This window comes from Scyliorhinus canicula, chromosome 9 (assembly GCF_902713615.1).
Source record: "Scyliorhinus canicula chromosome 9, sScyCan1.1, whole genome shotgun sequence".
Classification (NCBI taxonomy): domain Eukaryota; kingdom Metazoa; phylum Chordata; class Chondrichthyes; order Carcharhiniformes; family Scyliorhinidae; genus Scyliorhinus; species Scyliorhinus canicula.
This window is the reverse complement of record NC_052154.1, coordinates 133,945,515-133,963,552: the sequence shown is the minus strand read 5'-3', so window position 1 is coordinate 133,963,552 and position 18,038 is coordinate 133,945,515. Positions and strand designations below refer to the sequence as shown.

The 18,038-nt window shown below is 44.6% G+C and overlaps 1 protein-coding gene across 2 annotated transcripts in view; it reads left to right on the top strand.

The window, feature by feature from the left end:
* Nucleotides 1–16,534, top strand: part of spty2d1 (SPT2 chromatin protein domain containing 1) — a 53,810-nt gene extending 37,276 nt beyond the window's left edge. For both annotated transcript variants that reach the window (XM_038807659.1, XM_038807660.1), the window contains exons 4-6: nucleotides 4,541–4,715; nucleotides 12,155–12,232; nucleotides 15,150–16,534. In XM_038807659.1, the coding sequence (XP_038663587.1) occupies nucleotides 4,541–4,715; nucleotides 12,155–12,232; nucleotides 15,150–15,246 (350 nt within the window). In that variant the 3' untranslated portion in view covers nucleotides 15,247–16,534. The remainder of the gene's footprint in view (nucleotides 1–4,540; nucleotides 4,716–12,154; nucleotides 12,233–15,149) is intronic.
* Nucleotides 16,535–18,038: the final 1,504 nt, after the last annotated feature.

The window sequence follows — 18,038 nt, the reverse complement described above, 5'->3', positions numbered from 1 at the left end:
GTGTCTAATACATAGAGCATGGTGAGAAAAAGAAAGCAAATCCCTGGTAAACCATGTTTCCTCGCCCCCACGTTACATTTGAGCTTTGTCTGTTAGCTACAGACCGTATAGCACCCATGGCCACGCATGTTAATATGAATATTCCAATGAAGAATTGTCACAAATCTCCACAGTGTGATTGAACCAATTCACCATGTGTTTAGACTCCTCTGTTTAGACTCTTACATATTTAGTAAATTAGATTTTGCTGCTCAGGAAAATTGAGACATTCTGTTGAAAGATAGCACAATAGGACTACTAGAAACTTGTAGCAGCGAAATAAATATTGCTTTTGAGATTTAATTGGATGAGGCCTCCTACAGGCCAATAACACTATACAATGGCTGCAAGGCAATTTCTAGAATTATGGACCATTAAAGTGCCTGCAGTGAATTAGAGATCAAATTGTCTTTATATTCTGGGTTGCACAGGCCAGGTGATCCCAGATTCAGCTTGTTTTCTTTGTTAGCTAACTTCAGTCAAATTAATAGTTGGGCACTGCACTTTAGCTTCTATGTCCTTCAGCTAAACAGTGGAAAAGTCAGTTAGGATTCCCATTCTGGTAGCTGTCCGAGTTAGAGCAGCTGGGTCATTCTAGTTAGTATTGGATGAGAGAAGATTTAGACTCCAATATCGATGCCTTCCACAGTAAAATAGTCAGCAAGGGCTCTTATACAAGGAGAGGAATTATGGACGCCTGGGGAGACTGCCAAGAGCTTTACAGAAAGCACCTCCTTCCAATTTAATGGAACCTTTCCTGAATCTCAGGAATTTTGGAAAATTTAAAACCAACCCACCAACTATTTCACCAGCCACCTCTTTTAAGACCCTATGATGAAGTCCATCACGACCCGGGGACTTGTTAGCCCACTGCTCCAACAGTTTTCTCACTGCTGGTTCCTTGGTGATTGTAGTTTTCTTGAACTCCTCCCTCCCTTTTATATCCGAATTTGCAGCTATTTCTGAGATGTTACTTTTCCTATATAATGAAGACCAGGGTAATATACCTGCTCATTTCATTTGCCATCTCCTTTTTTTCATTATTAACTCCTCAGACAATTAGGGAGGGTGGGGGGGGGGGGGGGGGGGGGGGGGGCACGGTCCTGAGCTCGGTAAGGATCAATGAGGTCTTCAAGGATCTTTATGGTAAATTGTATGAGTCAGAACCCCGGGAGGGGAGGGAAGGGGATGAAGCAATCCTTGGACAGCTGAGGTTTCCGAAAGTGGAGGAAGAGCTAGTAGAGGGATTAGGGGCCCCGATTGAGTTGGAGGAATTGGTTAAAGGTTTGGAGGGTATGCAGTCGGGCAAGGCCCTGGGACCGGACGGATATCCTGTAGAATTCTATAGGAAATTCTCAGGGCTGTTGAGCCCGCTATTGTTGAGAACCTTCAACGAGGCTAAGGAAAGGGGAACCCTTCCCCCGACGATGTTGCGAGCCTTAATTGCGCTCATCCTTAAACGAGATAAGGACCCATTGCAATGTGGCTCCTACAGGCCGATATCGCTCCTTAATGTAGACGCCAAGGTCCTGGCCACTAGAATTGAGGACTTGTGTCCCGGGGGGTGATTAATGAGGACCAACGGGGTTTGTCAAGGGCAGGCAGCTGAACACGAATGTGCGGAGGCTCCTGAATGTGATCATGATGCCCTCGGAAGGAGGGGATGCAGAAGTGGTGGCTGCAGTGGCTGGCGCTGCCGAACTTCTGCAGCTATTATTGGGCAGCGAACATATCCATGATTCTGAAATGGGTAAGCGGGGGGGCGTGGAAGTGGCTGGAGGTGGCGTCTTGCAGGGATGCTACCTTGGGGGCACTGATAACGGCACCACTGCTGCTCTCGCCAGCACGGTACACCACGAGCCTGGTGGTGATGGCGGCACTGAGTATTTGGGATCAGTGGAGAAGGCACAGATCGGTCTGGACCCCGATACAAATCAACCACAGGTTCGTCCCGGGTAGAATAGACGGAGGGTTTCTAAGCTGGCACAGAGCGGGTATCAAAAGGATGGGGGACTTGTTTATAGATGGGACTTTTGCTAGCCTGAAGGCGCTGGAGGAGAAATTCAGGTTGCTCCCGGGGAATATCTTTAGGTACCTGCAAGTCCACGCTTTCTTGAAGAAGCAGGTGGTAGAAGTTCCGCTGCTAACTTCCCGCAGGATGCAGGACAGGGTGGTCTTGGGCATGTGGGTAGGAAACGGAAAGGTATCAGTCATATACCAGGAGCTGCAGGCGGCCTCGGAGGCCTTGGTGAAGGAGCTGAAGGGCAAGTGGGAGGAGGAGCTGGGTGAGGAGCTGGATGAGGGCTTGTGGGCGGACGCCTTGGGCAGGGTCAGTTCCTCCTCATCTTGTGCCAGGCTTAGCTTGATTCAGTTTAAGGTGGTCCACCGGGCGCACATGGCAGCGGCAAGAATTAGCAAGTTCTTTGGGGTGGAGGGCAGGTGTGTGAGGTGTTCAGGGAGCCGAGCAAACCATGTCCATAAGTTTTGGGCATTCCCGGCACTTAAAGAATTCTGGCGAGGCTTTGCAAAGGCTATGTCCAAGGTCTTGGACACTCCGGTAAAGCCGAGTCTGGGGATAGCGATATTTGGGGTGTCAGAAGATCTGGAGTGCAGGAGCCGAAAGAGGCCGGAGTCTTGGCTTTTGCCTCCTTGGTAGCCCGGAGATGGATCTTGTTAATGTGGAGGGGTGCGAAACCCCCAAGTGTGGAGACTTGGGTCAGTGACATGGCTGGTTTCTAAGTTTGGAAAGGATAAAGTTTGCCGTGAGAGGGTCCTTGCTTGGGGTTCTCCAGTCGGTGGCAACCATTCCTTGACTTTCTTGCGGAATGTTAAGTGAGGAGGTCAGCAGCAGCAGCAAACCGGTTTTGGGGGGGGGGGGGGGGGGGGGGGGGGGCAGGGGTACTGTATGGGTTGTGGATAGATTTGGTCCAAAAATTCTGTAAAATTTTGAATAAATACTAGTTTTAAAAGAAATTTACTCCCCAGACTCACTTTATTGGACCAACACTCACTTTGTTAACGTTTTTAAAATATTTATAAAAACTCAACCTGGCCTAGATTTCTCACCTACTTCAATTTTGACCTCCTTATTAATCTTTTTGTCACTCTTGCTGATTTTTATATAATGTCCAACGTTGTAACCCATCACCCCACCTTTGCAAAATTGTTGTTTTTTTCTTTTAAGTTTGAAAGTATCTTTATTTTTAGTTAACCACGGGTGGTGGGTCATCCCCTTGGGATTTTTCTTTCTCTGTCTGAGCCTCTCCAGTTGATGTGGTGTATATGGATTTCAGTAAAGCATTTGATAAGGTTCCCCATGGTAGGCTATTGCAGAAAATACAGAGGCATGGGATTCGGAGTGAATTAGCAGTTTGGATCAGAAATTGGCTAGCTGATAGAAGACAAAGGGTGGTGGTTGATGGGAAATGTTCTGACTGGTGTCCAGTTACTAGTGGTGTACCACTAGGATCTGTTTTGGGGCCGCTGCTGTTTGTCATTTTTATAAATGACCTGGAGGAGGGCGTGGAAGGATGGGTGAGTAAATTTGCAGATGACACTAATGTCGGTGGAGTTGTGGACAGTGCAGAGGGATGTTACAAGTTACAGAGGGACATAGACAAGCTGCAGAGCTGGGCTGACAGGTGGCAAATGGAGTTTAATGCAGAAAAGTGTGAGGTGATTCATTTTGGAAGGAATAACAGGAAGACAGAGTACTGGGCTAATGGTAAGATTCTTGGTAGTGTGAACGAGCAGGGAGATCTCTGTGTCCATGTCCATAGATCCCTGAAAGTTGCCACCCAGGTTGAGAGGGTTGTTAAGAAGGTGTACGGTGTGTTAGCTTTTGTTGGTAGAGGAATTGAGTTTTGGATCCATGAGGTCATGTTGCAGTTGTGCAAAACTCTGGTGCGGCCGCATTTGGAGTATTGTGTGCAGTTCTGGTCGCCACATTATAGGAAGGATGTGGAAGCATTGGAAAGGGTACAAAGGAGATTTACAAGAATGTTGCCTGGTATGGAGGGAAGATCTTATGAGGAAAGGCTGAAGGGCTTAAGGCTGTTTTTGCTAGCGAGAAGAAGGTTAAGAGGTGACTTAATTGAGGCATACAAGATGATCAGAGGATTAGAGAGGGTGGACAGTGAGAGCCTTTTTCCTCGGATGGTGATGTCCAGCACGAGGGGACATAGCTTTAAATTGAGGGGAGATGGATATAGGACAGATGTCAGAGGTGGGTTCTTTACTCAGAGAGTAGTAAGGGCGTGGAATGCCCTACCTGCAACAGTAGTGGACTCGCCAACACTAAACTCATTCAAATGGTCATTGGATAGGCATATGGACGATAAGGAAATAGTGTAGAGGGACTTTAAAGGGGTTTCACAGGACGGCGCAACATCGAGGGCCGAAGGGCCTGTACTGCGCTGTAATGTTCTATGTTCTCCAGAGGATTTGTGAGACCTGCTGCTCTGGGTTCATTGTAATGTTACAATTTTGTCTCTTGCCCCAGTAACGCCTGCAAGACCACCTATGCCACCCATATCCTACAGACGGAGGCTAGAGGATGACTGTGATGAAGACGATGATCATGATTCAGAAATGGATGATTTCATTGACGATTCTGGAGAATCGCAGGATGAAATCTCAAAACATATCAAGGCTATTTTCGGATATGACCGCAACAAGTAAGTCAAATCTAATGTGATGAGTTGCTTTGTCTGTATGGTGGAATATGTTTAGAGGAGAGAAACAATTGTGTAGCACCTTATATGGGGGTATCCAGAAAAAAGAGACAACCTTAAAATTAGAAATGGGCTGTTCAGGGATAATGTCAGGAAGCAGCAGATCCTCCATATAAAAGATAGTTAAACTGGAACTGTCTTTCCAGAGGTCAGCTCAATTGAAAATTTCAAAACTGAATGATTTACTTTTCAGGTAAGGATATTAAGATTTTGTAACTAAGGCAGATGGATGGAGTTGAGATTCATATCAATTATAACAGCAAATTACTGTGGATGCTGGAATCTGAAACAAAAACAATACTGTACAATCCAGCAGGTCTGACAGAATCTGTGGAGAGAAAAGAGAGCGAATGTTTCGAGTCTGGATAACTCTTTGTCAAAGGAGAGAGAACTGGAAATGGGGTCAGATTTATACTGTAGTGGGGGGGCGTGGAGCAGTGGGGCTGGATGGATGGATGGAGATAGACAAAGAGATAAAGACAGGAGACAAAAGGAATGCAAATGGGGGGTCTGCACTGGGAGTGCTGCTTTGGCTGAGTGAGAGTGTATTTGGGAGTTGGGGAAAACTGGGAGTACGAGTGGTGAGTTATAAAGGGGTAAGTAGTAATTAAACTTACTTTCAGGGTAGCTATATTGTGGTGAATTATACTGCATTGTAATTCACATTGTATTGCATTGCGTTGTATTATGTCCTTGTGGGCTCTGTATGTGAGCCATTGCGTGGCTCTGCCCAGAGGGGGAGATGAGGAGTTTGTACTGGGCTTCACCCGTGGCTCCGCCCATGGCTCCGCCCACTAACCGGAAGTATAAAGGCTGCAGCCGTAAGCCTGCTCTCAGTCCCTTTGGTCGCAGGCTGGCTCAGTTGTAAGACTATTAAAACCACAATTTACTTCCAATCGTTTGTCTAGTGAATTGATGGTCACATCAATTTAATAGTCTTAGAAAACTTGAAGAAAACTACTATGGAATCAGCCCTCAAACCTGACCGACGAGAACTCGACCCGCAGGCTGCTGAGGCGAAGGAAATCTTCCTACACTGGCTCCGATGTTTCAAGGCCTGCCTGACTGAATCAAGCACTTCCGAGACTACAGAGGAGCAGAAACTCGGCCTACTGCACGCAAGGGTGAGCCATCGTATCTCTACGCAACTTAACTGTACCACCTCATATACTGAGGCCCTGGCCATGCTCGGCCGAATGTACGTGCGGCCCATCAACGAGGTCTACGCGCGGCACATTTTCACGACCCGCCGCCAGCGCCCCGCGGAGTCACTGGAAGACTTTCTGCGCGATTTAAAAGTCCTTGCTCGGGACTGCAATTTTCAGGCTGTAACAGCCGCCCAGCATATGGAGCTCGCTGTCCGTGATGTATACTTTGCAGGGCTCAGGTCCAACTATGTGCGCCAGCGATTGCTTGAAAAAGGGGCCCAGAACTTGGAGGACACTGTAGAGTTTGAACTTATTCCCCGCGGACCAGGCGACCCCATCGTGGGCCCCCCGACGAGCGACTGCCCCAGGCCTGCGTTGCGCGGCCACCCACCCACTATGCAGCGCCAGTGTGCCATTTTTGTGGACAGCCCCAACACCCACGGCAGCACTGCCCCGGCCCGCAACGCGACCTGCAGCAGCTGCAGTTGCAAAGGACACTATGCCCGAGTATGCCTGGCAAAGTCGAAAACTCCAAACTCCCTGCAGTCCAGAGCACTCACCTCCCCAACTCGCAGGCCCCATAATGCTGCAGCATGTCTGCCGACTCCGCCCCCACCCGACATGTGCGACTCATGGGGGCCGCCATCTTGGCAACCCTCCTCCACGGGGCCGGCCACGTGCGACTCATGGGGGCCGCCATCTTGGACACCATCTTCCTCGCCGCCTGCCACGTGCGATCCACGGGGCAGCCATCTTTGACGCCATCCTCTCCAGCCTCCGAATCTCATCTCGATGACTACGAACTCAGCGGACAGTCATCACGGGGCCACTCCAGCCCAGCTGATTGAGCCGCCGACTACTCGCAACTCAACGCAGTCACGTTGGACCAGTCGCGTCCGAAACACCTCCAGAGCCCGATGATGTCCGTTAAAATCAACGGGTACAGGACACCGTGCCTCTTCGACTCCGGGAGCACCGAGAGCTTCGTACACCCTGACCTGGTAAGACGCTGTTCGCTTCCTGTCTTCCCTGCACGGCAAACTATCTCCCTCGCCTCGGGCTCACACTCTGTCCACATACAAATCTTCTTGTAAAGCACCTCTTTCGTCCAATTAAACCCGGACTGCCGCTTAGCCACCTCCGCACTCCAATCCTGGTAGATCCATACTACCCCATTCTCCCAGTTGCTGCTCTTCACCCTCTTGGCCCAGCGAGCACACACTCCCGATCACTGAACCGGTGGAACCTCACCAGCACCGCACGCGGGGGTTCATTCTCCTTAGGCCTCCTGGCCAGTACTCTGTGTGCTCCCTCCAGCTCCAAGGGCAGATGGAAAGACCCGGCCCCCACTAGCGAGTTCGGCATCGCAGCCACGTAGGTTGTCAGGTCCGACCCCTCCAGCCCCTTCGCAAGGCCCAAGATCTGCAGATTTTTCTGCCTCGTGCGGTGATCCAGCTCCTCGAAGCGGTCCTGCCACTTCTTGTGGAGCGCCTCGTGTCCCTCCACCTTACTCACGAGGATCCCGGCCTCTTCCTCTCGTTCAGTGGCCTGCGTCTGCAACTCCTTGATGGCAGCACCCTGGGTCGTCTGAATCTCCGAGAGCCTTTTGTTCGTTTCCTGCAGAGAGCTCAGTACCTCAGCCTTGAAGTCTGCAAAACAGCGCAGGAGAGCAGCTTGTTGCTCCAGGGCCCACTGCTTCCACTCCTCTGGAGCTCCGCCGGCCGCCATCTTGGATTCCTTCCCCCGTTTTTTCTGGGGAGCTGCTGCCGTTTTTTCCCCCTTTCCACTCCGAGTTTGAGTCATGAACTGTGGGGAAAGTCGATCAGCCCACCTTCTCCCACCGGGAGACTTCGAAAAATTTCCGGTTTGGGCTCTAAAAAGAGCAGAAAAGTCAGTTTGAAACGGGAGCTCCCAAATGTGCGGCTTTCTACGTCATCGCCGCCACCGGAAGCTCTCTCGCCATCCAGCTCTTGCTCTGTAACATTGTAGGTAGCAGATGAGGAACATATCAGCCATGATAGAATGGTGGAGCAGACCCGATAGGCCGAATGGCCTAATTCTGCTCCTATATCTTATGAACCTATGATTAAGGCCAACAAGGGTGCCGATAGTAACACATAAAAAATGTGTGAATGCTTTGACAAATAGTTATCCAGACTCTACGTTAGCTCCCTTCTCTCCACAGATGCTGTCAGACCTGCTTCGATTGTCCAGAATTTTCTGTTCATATGAATTATGATCTAATTGAATGGTAAAACAGGCTACTACTGTTCCCATATTCCGTAGTTTGGCACATAAACGAAACAACCGTAACCCATCCAGACTAGAAGGTTACATGTTTTGACTCCTGTGCTGAATCTTTGATTGCTGCATCGCAACAGTTAGAATACTACAGTTAGCCTTTCCGTTCCTGGACTAGTGAGAAGTAAAACATTTACCATGGATTCCTCTTCTGAACACTACTGTTCTGTGATTCCTGCTGGGAAGTGTAAATGGGTCGAGCTGATAGAATTTGTCTTAATGCTGCTGACCTCCATAATAGATTATCCTGCCAATGCTGCTGACCTCCACAATTGATTATCCTGCAATACTCAGACTAATATATGAATAATGTGTGCAAAACTGTCAAGTTTCCAATGCTATGAAACAGCTCTAAAACACCGCCTTCTGCAGGCGAGGGAAGAAAATGAAAATAAGGAGCTAAATTGACTAATATAATTGGATTTGACATGTGTTTTGGAAACCACATGCTGATGAAGCAGCTGGTCCATAATCCTTTTCCTAAAGCAGAAGAATTATTCTGGTTTTCGAAAGAGGGAAAGTCATAGTTCCCTATTTCATTCTCTGGTTTTGCTGCTAACATAAGCAGAATTGAGAATTGACCATTTCCCTAATGCTTGTGGTGCAACAAATTACTAACACTTTGTGGAATCATGAGGCTTGAATGCATGAATGCATTTGGTTACAGTGGGTGGCAGAGTAGCACAGTGGTTAGCACTGTTGGTTCACCACTCCAGGGTCCCAGGTTCATTTCCCTGCTTGGATCACTGTCTGTGCAGAGTCTGTACGTTCTCACTGTGTTTGCGTGGGTTTCCTCCGGGTGCTCTGGTTTCTTCTCACAAGTCCCGAAATAAGTACTTGTTGGAGAATTGGACATTCTGACTTCTCCCTCAGTGTACCTGAACAGGCACCGGAATGTGGCGACTAGGGGCTTTTCACAGTAACTTCATTGCAATGTTAATGTAAGCCTACTTGTGACAATAAAAATTATTATTAATTTACGTACAAGCGTACAAATAAGGAGCAGAGTGAGCCTTTGAAACCTGCTCTGCTACTCCGTAAGATCATGGACAATCTGATTGTGGCCTCAACTCCACGTTCCACCTATGCCCATTAACCTTTGACTCCCTTGTTGGTCAAGAATACATCTACTTCTGTCTTAAACATTCATTGAGCCTGCCTCCACCGCTCTCTGGACAAAAAAGCTCTAAAGATTCACAACCGCCTAAGAGGAATTTTTTCTCTCATCTGTCTTTAATGGGAGATCCCTTAGTTGCAAAATCTGTTGATATTAAATTATGCATCTGTTTAGCACATTGATCCTTTTCAAACCATGCAGATTAAGGAATTAAAGTTTTCTTTTTGATGTTTGCTGAAAATATCTGTGGAGCAGTTTCAGTCCAGACTGATTGCTGCAAAGTAGTCACAGTTGGCACAAGTTTATGATCTTTTTGAGAGGCTGCGCAGTTAACTGCTAACCAAAAGACAACTTTTAATATACTGCATGATGTGCTAGAGGAGCGTTACTCCATTAAATATTATTTACAAGATTTTTTTGTTTCATCCTACTGAATAATGCATTATCTGGGACCTTGACTGGCTGACTATAGGCTATCTGCAAATGAACTGCTTATTATAAACTGTATGAGTGCAAAATTAACAAGTCTCAAGCAAAGCTGAAAATCCGAAAGCTCCCCCTCAGTAATAGTTAAGAGGTGAGATCTACCTGAAATAAGTCAGTCTGGATAAGAGCCTGCAAAATTCTGGGGCGCACTACAGAGCTGGGCATCCACAAGGTTTACTGAATCAGGGTAGTCGTTAAAATATTTATGCAGTGTAATGCAAGTCTAAATGTTTTACGAGGATTGTGATTTTGCACCTTATTGTATGAAACATGGATGACTTGGAGATATCAAGAAAGGAAGCTGAACACTTTTCATCTTGTTCACGGTGCATTCTGGGCATCTCATGTAAGGACAAAATCATTAATGTAGCAGTCCTTTCAAAGGCAAATCTCCCATGTCTGTTAGCAGTAATCAAGCAGAGGCAACTTCGCAGGCTTAGACATGTTCACAGAGTGGAAGACTGACCAAGGATTTTCTGTATGACGAGGTAGCTGGCTCCAGACATCCAGTGGGATGCTCAAAGTTCCACTCCAATGATGCTTGCAAGCATGGCATGAAGGCCCTAAACATCGATTCTTGCACCTGGAAGACCAGTTTGGGACCGAGGGAAATTATATCCTCATCATGACAATTAGTGGCTGCAGAAGGTTGGTAACAACTGCCCACACCGTAAACAACAACGCACAATGACATTTGATAACCACTTCATATGTGACACTCATGACAGGACTAGTCACTTCAGCCATCAGCCAAAGTGCTGCATATGAAGCTAGCTCAACCCCAAAAGATTTAATTTGCTGCATCATGGAAATCACTCTCAGGCTTGGAAATAACATGTCCTCATTTATTTTTTAGTTTTCATTTTTGTTTTTCTTTGCCACTTCCACTACCTCGACAGGTAAGGTGTCAATTTTATGCTAATGGTCACCGTGCTTACTCTTGTTAGGCAATTGAATGGGGATGGTTTGTAACATTGTGCCTTAAAAGTGTTTCATTCTGGCTGAACAGTACAGGTAAGCTCATCGTCCTTCAGTATGAAACTGCGCGTGGTTATGACATTAACTGTCCAGCCTGATACTCTTACTGCTTAATACTCTGGGCCGGTTTAGCCCACTTGGCTAGACAGCTGGTTTCTGATGCAGAGCAAGGCCAGCAGCGCAGGTTCAATTCCTGTACTGGCCTAGGTTATTCATCAACGTCCCGCTTTCTCAGACTTGCCCCTTGCCTGAGGAGTGGTCATCCTCAGATTAAATCACCACCAGCCAGCTCTCTCCCTCAAAAGGGGAAAGCAGCCTATGGTCATCTGGGACTATGGCGATTTTATCTTGCCTTACTCTTAATGAACCCAATGAGTGGTGAAGATGAAAGCCAATACCCCAAGTAGGATGCTCTGGTAGCCTTCTTCCACAACCAGTGCTGTTCCAGATTTACTGGTGGTCAGGGGATGATAATCCATTTAGATAGCTAGCAAGACATTGCTTAGTAGGAAGGGAGGGAGGTACAAGAACTGACATTCAATTTTTATTCAGCTAATTTAATAATCAATTTCAGAGATATCTCTAATTATGTTCATTCATTTATGCTTTTGTGGGAGCCAAAAAAGTGTCAGAGCAATCTTTCATCTGTAGAACCCGGCCTCAAATCCATAGAATGAAAATTTGCTCATTGCATATAAATGACAATTATTGGAAATTGTTCGAACTATGTCAAACTCGGCTCCCAGTGAATGTTGACACAGCATAAGAACCCCTAAAATTGGCATTCCATCTCCTAGAAGTCCCAGGATGGCTAGCGTGGCTCACTGTCCAGAGGGATCTGGCACATTGTCAGGGAAGGTAACAGGGTGCTTTTCTGCACATTTGAAGCTGACCGTTTGAAATTGAAACATTCTATTTGGGGGGAAAAAAGGGAAGTAATTTCATACTGCAACACAAGTGGTAATAAAACAAAGACTAAATTTCAATGATAACGTATACACCCATAAAAGTGGCACAGTGGTTAGCACTGCAGTTTCACAGCACCAAGGAATCTGGTTCAATTCCATTTGTGTGAAGTTTGCACATTCTCCCCATGTCTGCTTGGTTTTCATCCAGTTGCACTGGTTTCCTCCCACAGTTCAGAGATGTGCAGGATAGGTTAAGGGGTTATTCGGATAGGGTGGGCGAGTGGGCTTGGGTGGTGTGCTCTTTGAGGGTCAGTGCAGACTTGATTGGCCAACTAGCCTCCTGCATAGTAGGGATTCTATGGAAAGCCATGTCCTATCACTCAGGGATTTATTTCTGATGAAGTGGGTCCCTGTGAAATTGTTCAGCATTGTTTTGTGTTACAGGTACAAGGATGAAAGTGACTACGCTCTGCGATACATGGAGAGTAGCTGGAAAGATCAGCAGAAGGAAGAAGCCAAAAGGTAACATTCGGTGTTGGGATACCTCCAGATCTTATCTGGAGCCTGTGCCGATGGTGATTTTGCATGCTTAATAGTGTGTAGTTTGTAGTTCACAAGTTTGTAAGTCTTTCAAGTGGTGTATCATTTACTCAAGTGAATTATCACCAATGGTATAAAATTTTAATAAATTTGGGTGCAAACGTACACATGTCATTTCACAATTATTAAGAATCCTGCTGATTTAAATACAAGAGTATCCTAAAATCCAGAAAGGTAACTTAGAACACCGGTTCTTAGTGATGCATATTTTCAGTTTGGCATTCTGAGAAAAATGTGAACCAGGGAGGAATAGTCCAGTCATTGTGTGAACAACTAATAAAGAATATTTATTAACTTAATAAAGAAATAAACACATGACAAAAAGGACTCCGCTACAACATTTAAGTACACTGATGACTATACACACACTGTATTACATGAAATTATATCTTGGTCCCCAACTACTATTCCTGGAACTCCTGAGATGCCCCTTTGTTCCCAAACAGCATTCAATATTATATAACTCCATGAACTTAATCCAGCAAATATACGTTATATGGCCACATTTGGGGAAACAGTCTTCAATTTCAATGATGGCAAAATCTACTTGGTTCAAGTTTTGATCTTAACCAGCTGCCAATAACATGTTTCCGGAAGACCTTTTCTGAAGCTGGGTATGGCTGATGGTAACTGTGTGTGTTTGTCTCCCTTTTTCCCCAGTCATCGTACTCTAGATATACCATTCTTTCCCTTTGATATTTACCCTATGAAGTCAGCTTTGAGCATATTCGTGTCAATTCCCTCATCTCTCCACTTTGAAGCTACCTTTTCTATACCCCATTGTTTTCCTATATTTACTTAGGTAAACACTTACTTTCCCCACTGATATGCTAATTCACATCTTGATCTCCGTTTAATTTTTTTTCATTTTTAAATCTTAATTTTCCCCAATTCTTAACGCAGGATATTTTGCAACTGAAATGGAACATGCTTTCATCCTGGCGGTGTTTTCCTTTCCCCTTGAGCCATTGATGATGACTTAGTACAGATCACTATTGGGTACATGTTACCCTTTTCTAGCTTTCTCAAGTGGCCATTTTAAGATTATTTGATTACCAGGAGGAAGGACCATGACCCCACACTTTCAGCAGCTAACTGAACAAGCAGTTAGAGAAATTGCTAATGTGTGCCTTTCTAATCCCAAAGTTCACTGTAATACCCCACTGTCATCTGAGCTAATTCAACACAGAAATAGGGAGGTTGGGCTTAGTACGACACTAGCTCTTAAATTGCTTAATTAGACTTTTGGAGAACCTGAAGTATCTATTTTTACTTCATGTATAAGGAATTAGTTACAAGGACATTGGGCCCAAATTTAATGCATGTTCTTCGTCCTTATCTGGGTTTCTTAAACACTTCTTAAATTGCAACACAACCTTTATTTTCATACTACTTTCCTGTTTACTATGTGGTTGAGTAGGCAACCAGTTATGTGGGATGTCAACTCAGTAGCATGGTCAAGAGTTATTTTTAGGATACTGAAACAAAATATATATGGTGCCTTTTTAAAAACTGAATTTAATTTTTAGGAATAAACACACTGGCATTTACTCAGTGCCCCCTGCCCTTGGGATATCCCGAAATGCTTCACAGCTGGTGAATAATTTTTTTGTATAAGTGCAGTTATGTAGACAAGCAGCCAATATGCACACAGCAAGGTCTCCAAAACACCCATGGCATAAATTAAGTGAAAAAATGAAAATCGCTTATTGTCATGAGTAGGCTTCAATGAAGTTACTGTGAAAAGCCCCTAGTCGCCACATTCCGGCGCCTGTCCGGGGAGGCTGGTACGGGAATCGAACCGTGCTGCTGGCCTGCTTGGTCTGCTTTAAAAGCCAGTGATTTAGCTCAGTGAGCTAAACCAGCCCCTGAATGAAATGAAAATCGCTTATTGTCACGAGTAGGCTTCAATGAAGTTACTGTGAAAAGCCCCTAGTCGCCACATTCCGGCGCCTGTCCAGGGAGGCTGGTACGGTAATTGAACCGTGCTGCTGGCCTGCTTGGTCTGCGTTAAAAGCCAGCGATTTAGCCCAGTGAGCTAAACCAGCCCCTGGTTTTGTTTGAGGAATAAATATTGGCCAAACATGAGGGGAATTTTCCTGCTCTTCAAATAACATCACGCGATCTTGGATTAGCACCTCATCCAAAACATGGCCCATCTGAAGTTCAGCGCTTCCTCAGTGCTTCATTTTGTCATAGATTTGCAGGATCTTGCAGCACAGAAAGGGACCATTTGGTCCATCATGCTTAATGTTGCTCTGAGTTATTCAATTAGCCCTGCTCTGTTGGTTTCCCCATAGCCTGACAACCTTTTTCTTTTCAATTGTTTATCCAGTTCCCTTTTGAAAGTTATTGATGGTGCCATCTTTTCAGGCAGAGCATTTCAGAGCTCACCAATTCATGTGCTCAGATCCTGGAATGAAGCTTGAATTTACCACCTTCTAATTCATAACTGACTTCATTGATGGAACAAGCATTTAAATTTCACATATTTGAGTCAGACTTGATATTAAAATGAAAATTGCTCTTTGTAAGGTCCTATAATGAGAGTAGATTACTGCAGAAAAGCTGGTGAGGATGATGTGCGTAACCTGAACATGTTCTGAGAAGCTTATTATGAGGATAGGCTGAAGAAACTGCTTTGTCAATGCTGGCAGCTTTTTTAATGTAGCATCTGAGATTTAAGAGTTGCAAACTGATGACATGAAGATATATTTGCCCTTAACAGTGGACATGCTGGACTCCCTGGCGGATAGTAACTGGAGGTGGAAGAACTTTGATGAAAAATTTAAATTTATATCATTTTATAAAACTTGAACTTTTTTTTAATCTCCTGCAGCTTGCATTTGGGTATAATGGAAGATGCAGAAGAATTGAGAAAAGAGGAAGAAGAACTGAAAAGGAAGAAGCTGAAAGCTAAGAAACAACAGCTTTAATTCATTGACTAAATCACAAATTTATTTATTCTATTTATATACAAAATCTGGTTATTTACAAAAAGTAATGTGCACTAAAGTAAAGAATTTACTTTAACTATGGAACTCAGTAGGCTTATTGACCAATTCAGTGGAAGATATCAATTAGCATTCAAATAAGCTGTACTGATAACAGGAGTAATTTTACGTAATTGTATGGTACTTCGCCAATTTTTTTTTCAGTCCCTGGATCTGATGTATTAGGTGAGGTGACATAACAGTGAATTTGTTCTTTCATTTTATATATTCCATAAATTTTAATTATGGAGCCATGGACCTTGATTACTTCAAAGTATTGAAGTGTATAATGTTAGTGGTTTTCACATTTCAAGTTTAAGGGGAAAGCCTATTTGTGTCTTCAAAATGCACCAATTATCATTCAACTTTCTACTGACCACTTCTGGTTGGTATAAAATTAGTTTTTTTTTCTAATTTTCATTTTTACTGAGGGGATGGGTGATGCAGTGCGTTAGATATTGCCTCTTTATCATTGGCATCTGAGTTCAAATTCAACCCACCCTCCTGGGACAAACGTCTCCTCAGCCCTCTAGCTATTGTGAAATGAGAGTTAAGTCCTTGAGCCTTGATTGCAAGACTGTTCCCAATTTATTTACACTCAGTGAAACCCCAATATGCTTGAACTGGGAAATGGAAGAAAATGTCAAAGATCACAGGACTGTTCAGCTCATTGAAGCTCACTCAGATTCTCTCAATTACAACAAAATGGACTTTGAACATAAGTTGTTTTTGTCTCTCTTATGCCATATTCTAGATAATTCCAAACCTTTGCATTTTTGAGCAAGGAAATCGTTCCTAACTGTTTTAAATTTGATTTCTGCTATTTTAACTTTATGTTGGACCCCTGCTTTGTGCATTAGGGTGCTCTACTGTGATTGAGACAGGAGGAAGGCATATTGATGCAGCAGTATAGAGAGCTTTGCTTTGCACCCAACTGTGCCATACATCCTCTAGATATACTTGATGCTGACATTGGGTGCCTAAATGGAAAAGCATTTTTCCATCACTTTGAGCACAATATTTTTTTAAAACAAAATAGGTCGCTGATGTGTGAGGTGCAATTTGTTCAAACCTACACCGAGATGTGCTAATGGAAAGGTTAAAGATCACAGTTTAAAAAGAAATACTGGTATAATGAAATAAATTTTGTAAGTTTTTGAGGATGCAAGTACAGTGCATAAAATATAATTGATATTCTGTACAATAAACTTTTATTACATAGTTTATCATATTATCTTGTCATATCTCTTCTTTTAGTGTTTATATTAATTATGTGGAGCTGAATATAGCAGTTGACATGAGAGCTCCTTTTGTATATATTAAAATTGGTGTAAATAGACAGTGTTATTGGGGTTATCTTTTACCGGGTAAGTGAATGAGATATTAGTGATCGCCAGCCCCAAACTAACCTGGTATTGTTCACTGGAAATTCATTTCTGGTACTTTTTTCTGAATTGAGTGACAAGTGGATTTTTCCAATTGCATCTTGATGTTGGCAAATTAGAGATAATGTGTTGACATAAAGTATTTTAATGGCAGTGTCTGAACTATCACTGCAAACATGATGTGGAACATTGGTATAAACTGTAACAATACGTACAATTGTTTCCATTGCCAGGTTAAAGTCCAACATGTTTCTTTCAAACACTAGCTTTCGGAGCACTGTTCCTTCCTCAGGTGAATGGAGAGGTATGTCCCAGAAACACATATATAGACAAATTCGAAGATGCCAGACAATGCTTAGAATGCGAGAATTTGCAGGTAATTAAATCTTTACAGATGCAGAGGTAGGGGTAACCCCAGGTTAAAGAGGTGTGAATTGTCTCAAGCCAGGACAGTTGGTAGGATTTTGCAAGCTCAGGGCAGATGGTGGGGGTGAATGTAATGCGACATGAATCCCAGGTCCTGGTCGAGGCCACACTCGTGTGCGGAACTTGGCTATAAGTTACTGCTCGGCGATTCTGCGTTGTCGCACGTCCTGAAGGCCGCCTTGGAGAATGCTTACCCGGAGATCAGAGGCTGAATGCCCTTGACTGCTGACGTGCTTCCCGACTGGAAGGGAGCATTCCTGCCCTGGTGATTGTCGCGTGATGTCCATTCTTTCGTTGTCGCAGCGTCTGCGTGGTCTTGCCAATGTACCACGCTTCGGGACATCCTTTCCTGCAGCGTTTGAGGTAGTTGGCCGAGTTGCACGAGTATGTACCGCGTACCTGGTGGGTGGTGTTCTCACGTGTAATGGTGGTATCCATGTCGCATTACATTCATCCCCCACCATCTGGCCTGGGCTTGTGAAATCCCACCAACTGTCCTGGCTTGCGACAATTCACACCTCTTTAACCTGGGGTTACCCCTATCTCTGGATCTGTAAAGACTTAATTACCTGCAAATCCTTGCATTCTAAGCATTGTCTGGCATCTTCGAATTTGTCTATATATATGTTTCTGGGACATACCTCCATTTACCTGAGGAAGGAGCAGTGCTCCGAAAGCAAGTGTTTGAAACAAACCTGTTGGACTTTAACCTGGTGTTGTAAGACTTCTTACTGTGCTCACTCCAGTCCAACGCCGGCATCTCCACATCATTGTTTCCATTGCAAGTATATGTGAGATTTAAACAAAATAAGGTAAATAATAGAAACAGAGAATATAGGAGAATGAGTAGACCATTTGGCCCATCAAGCCTGATCTATTGAATGTGATCATGACTGTTCCTCGAGCTCTTGCCCCACTCCTCGA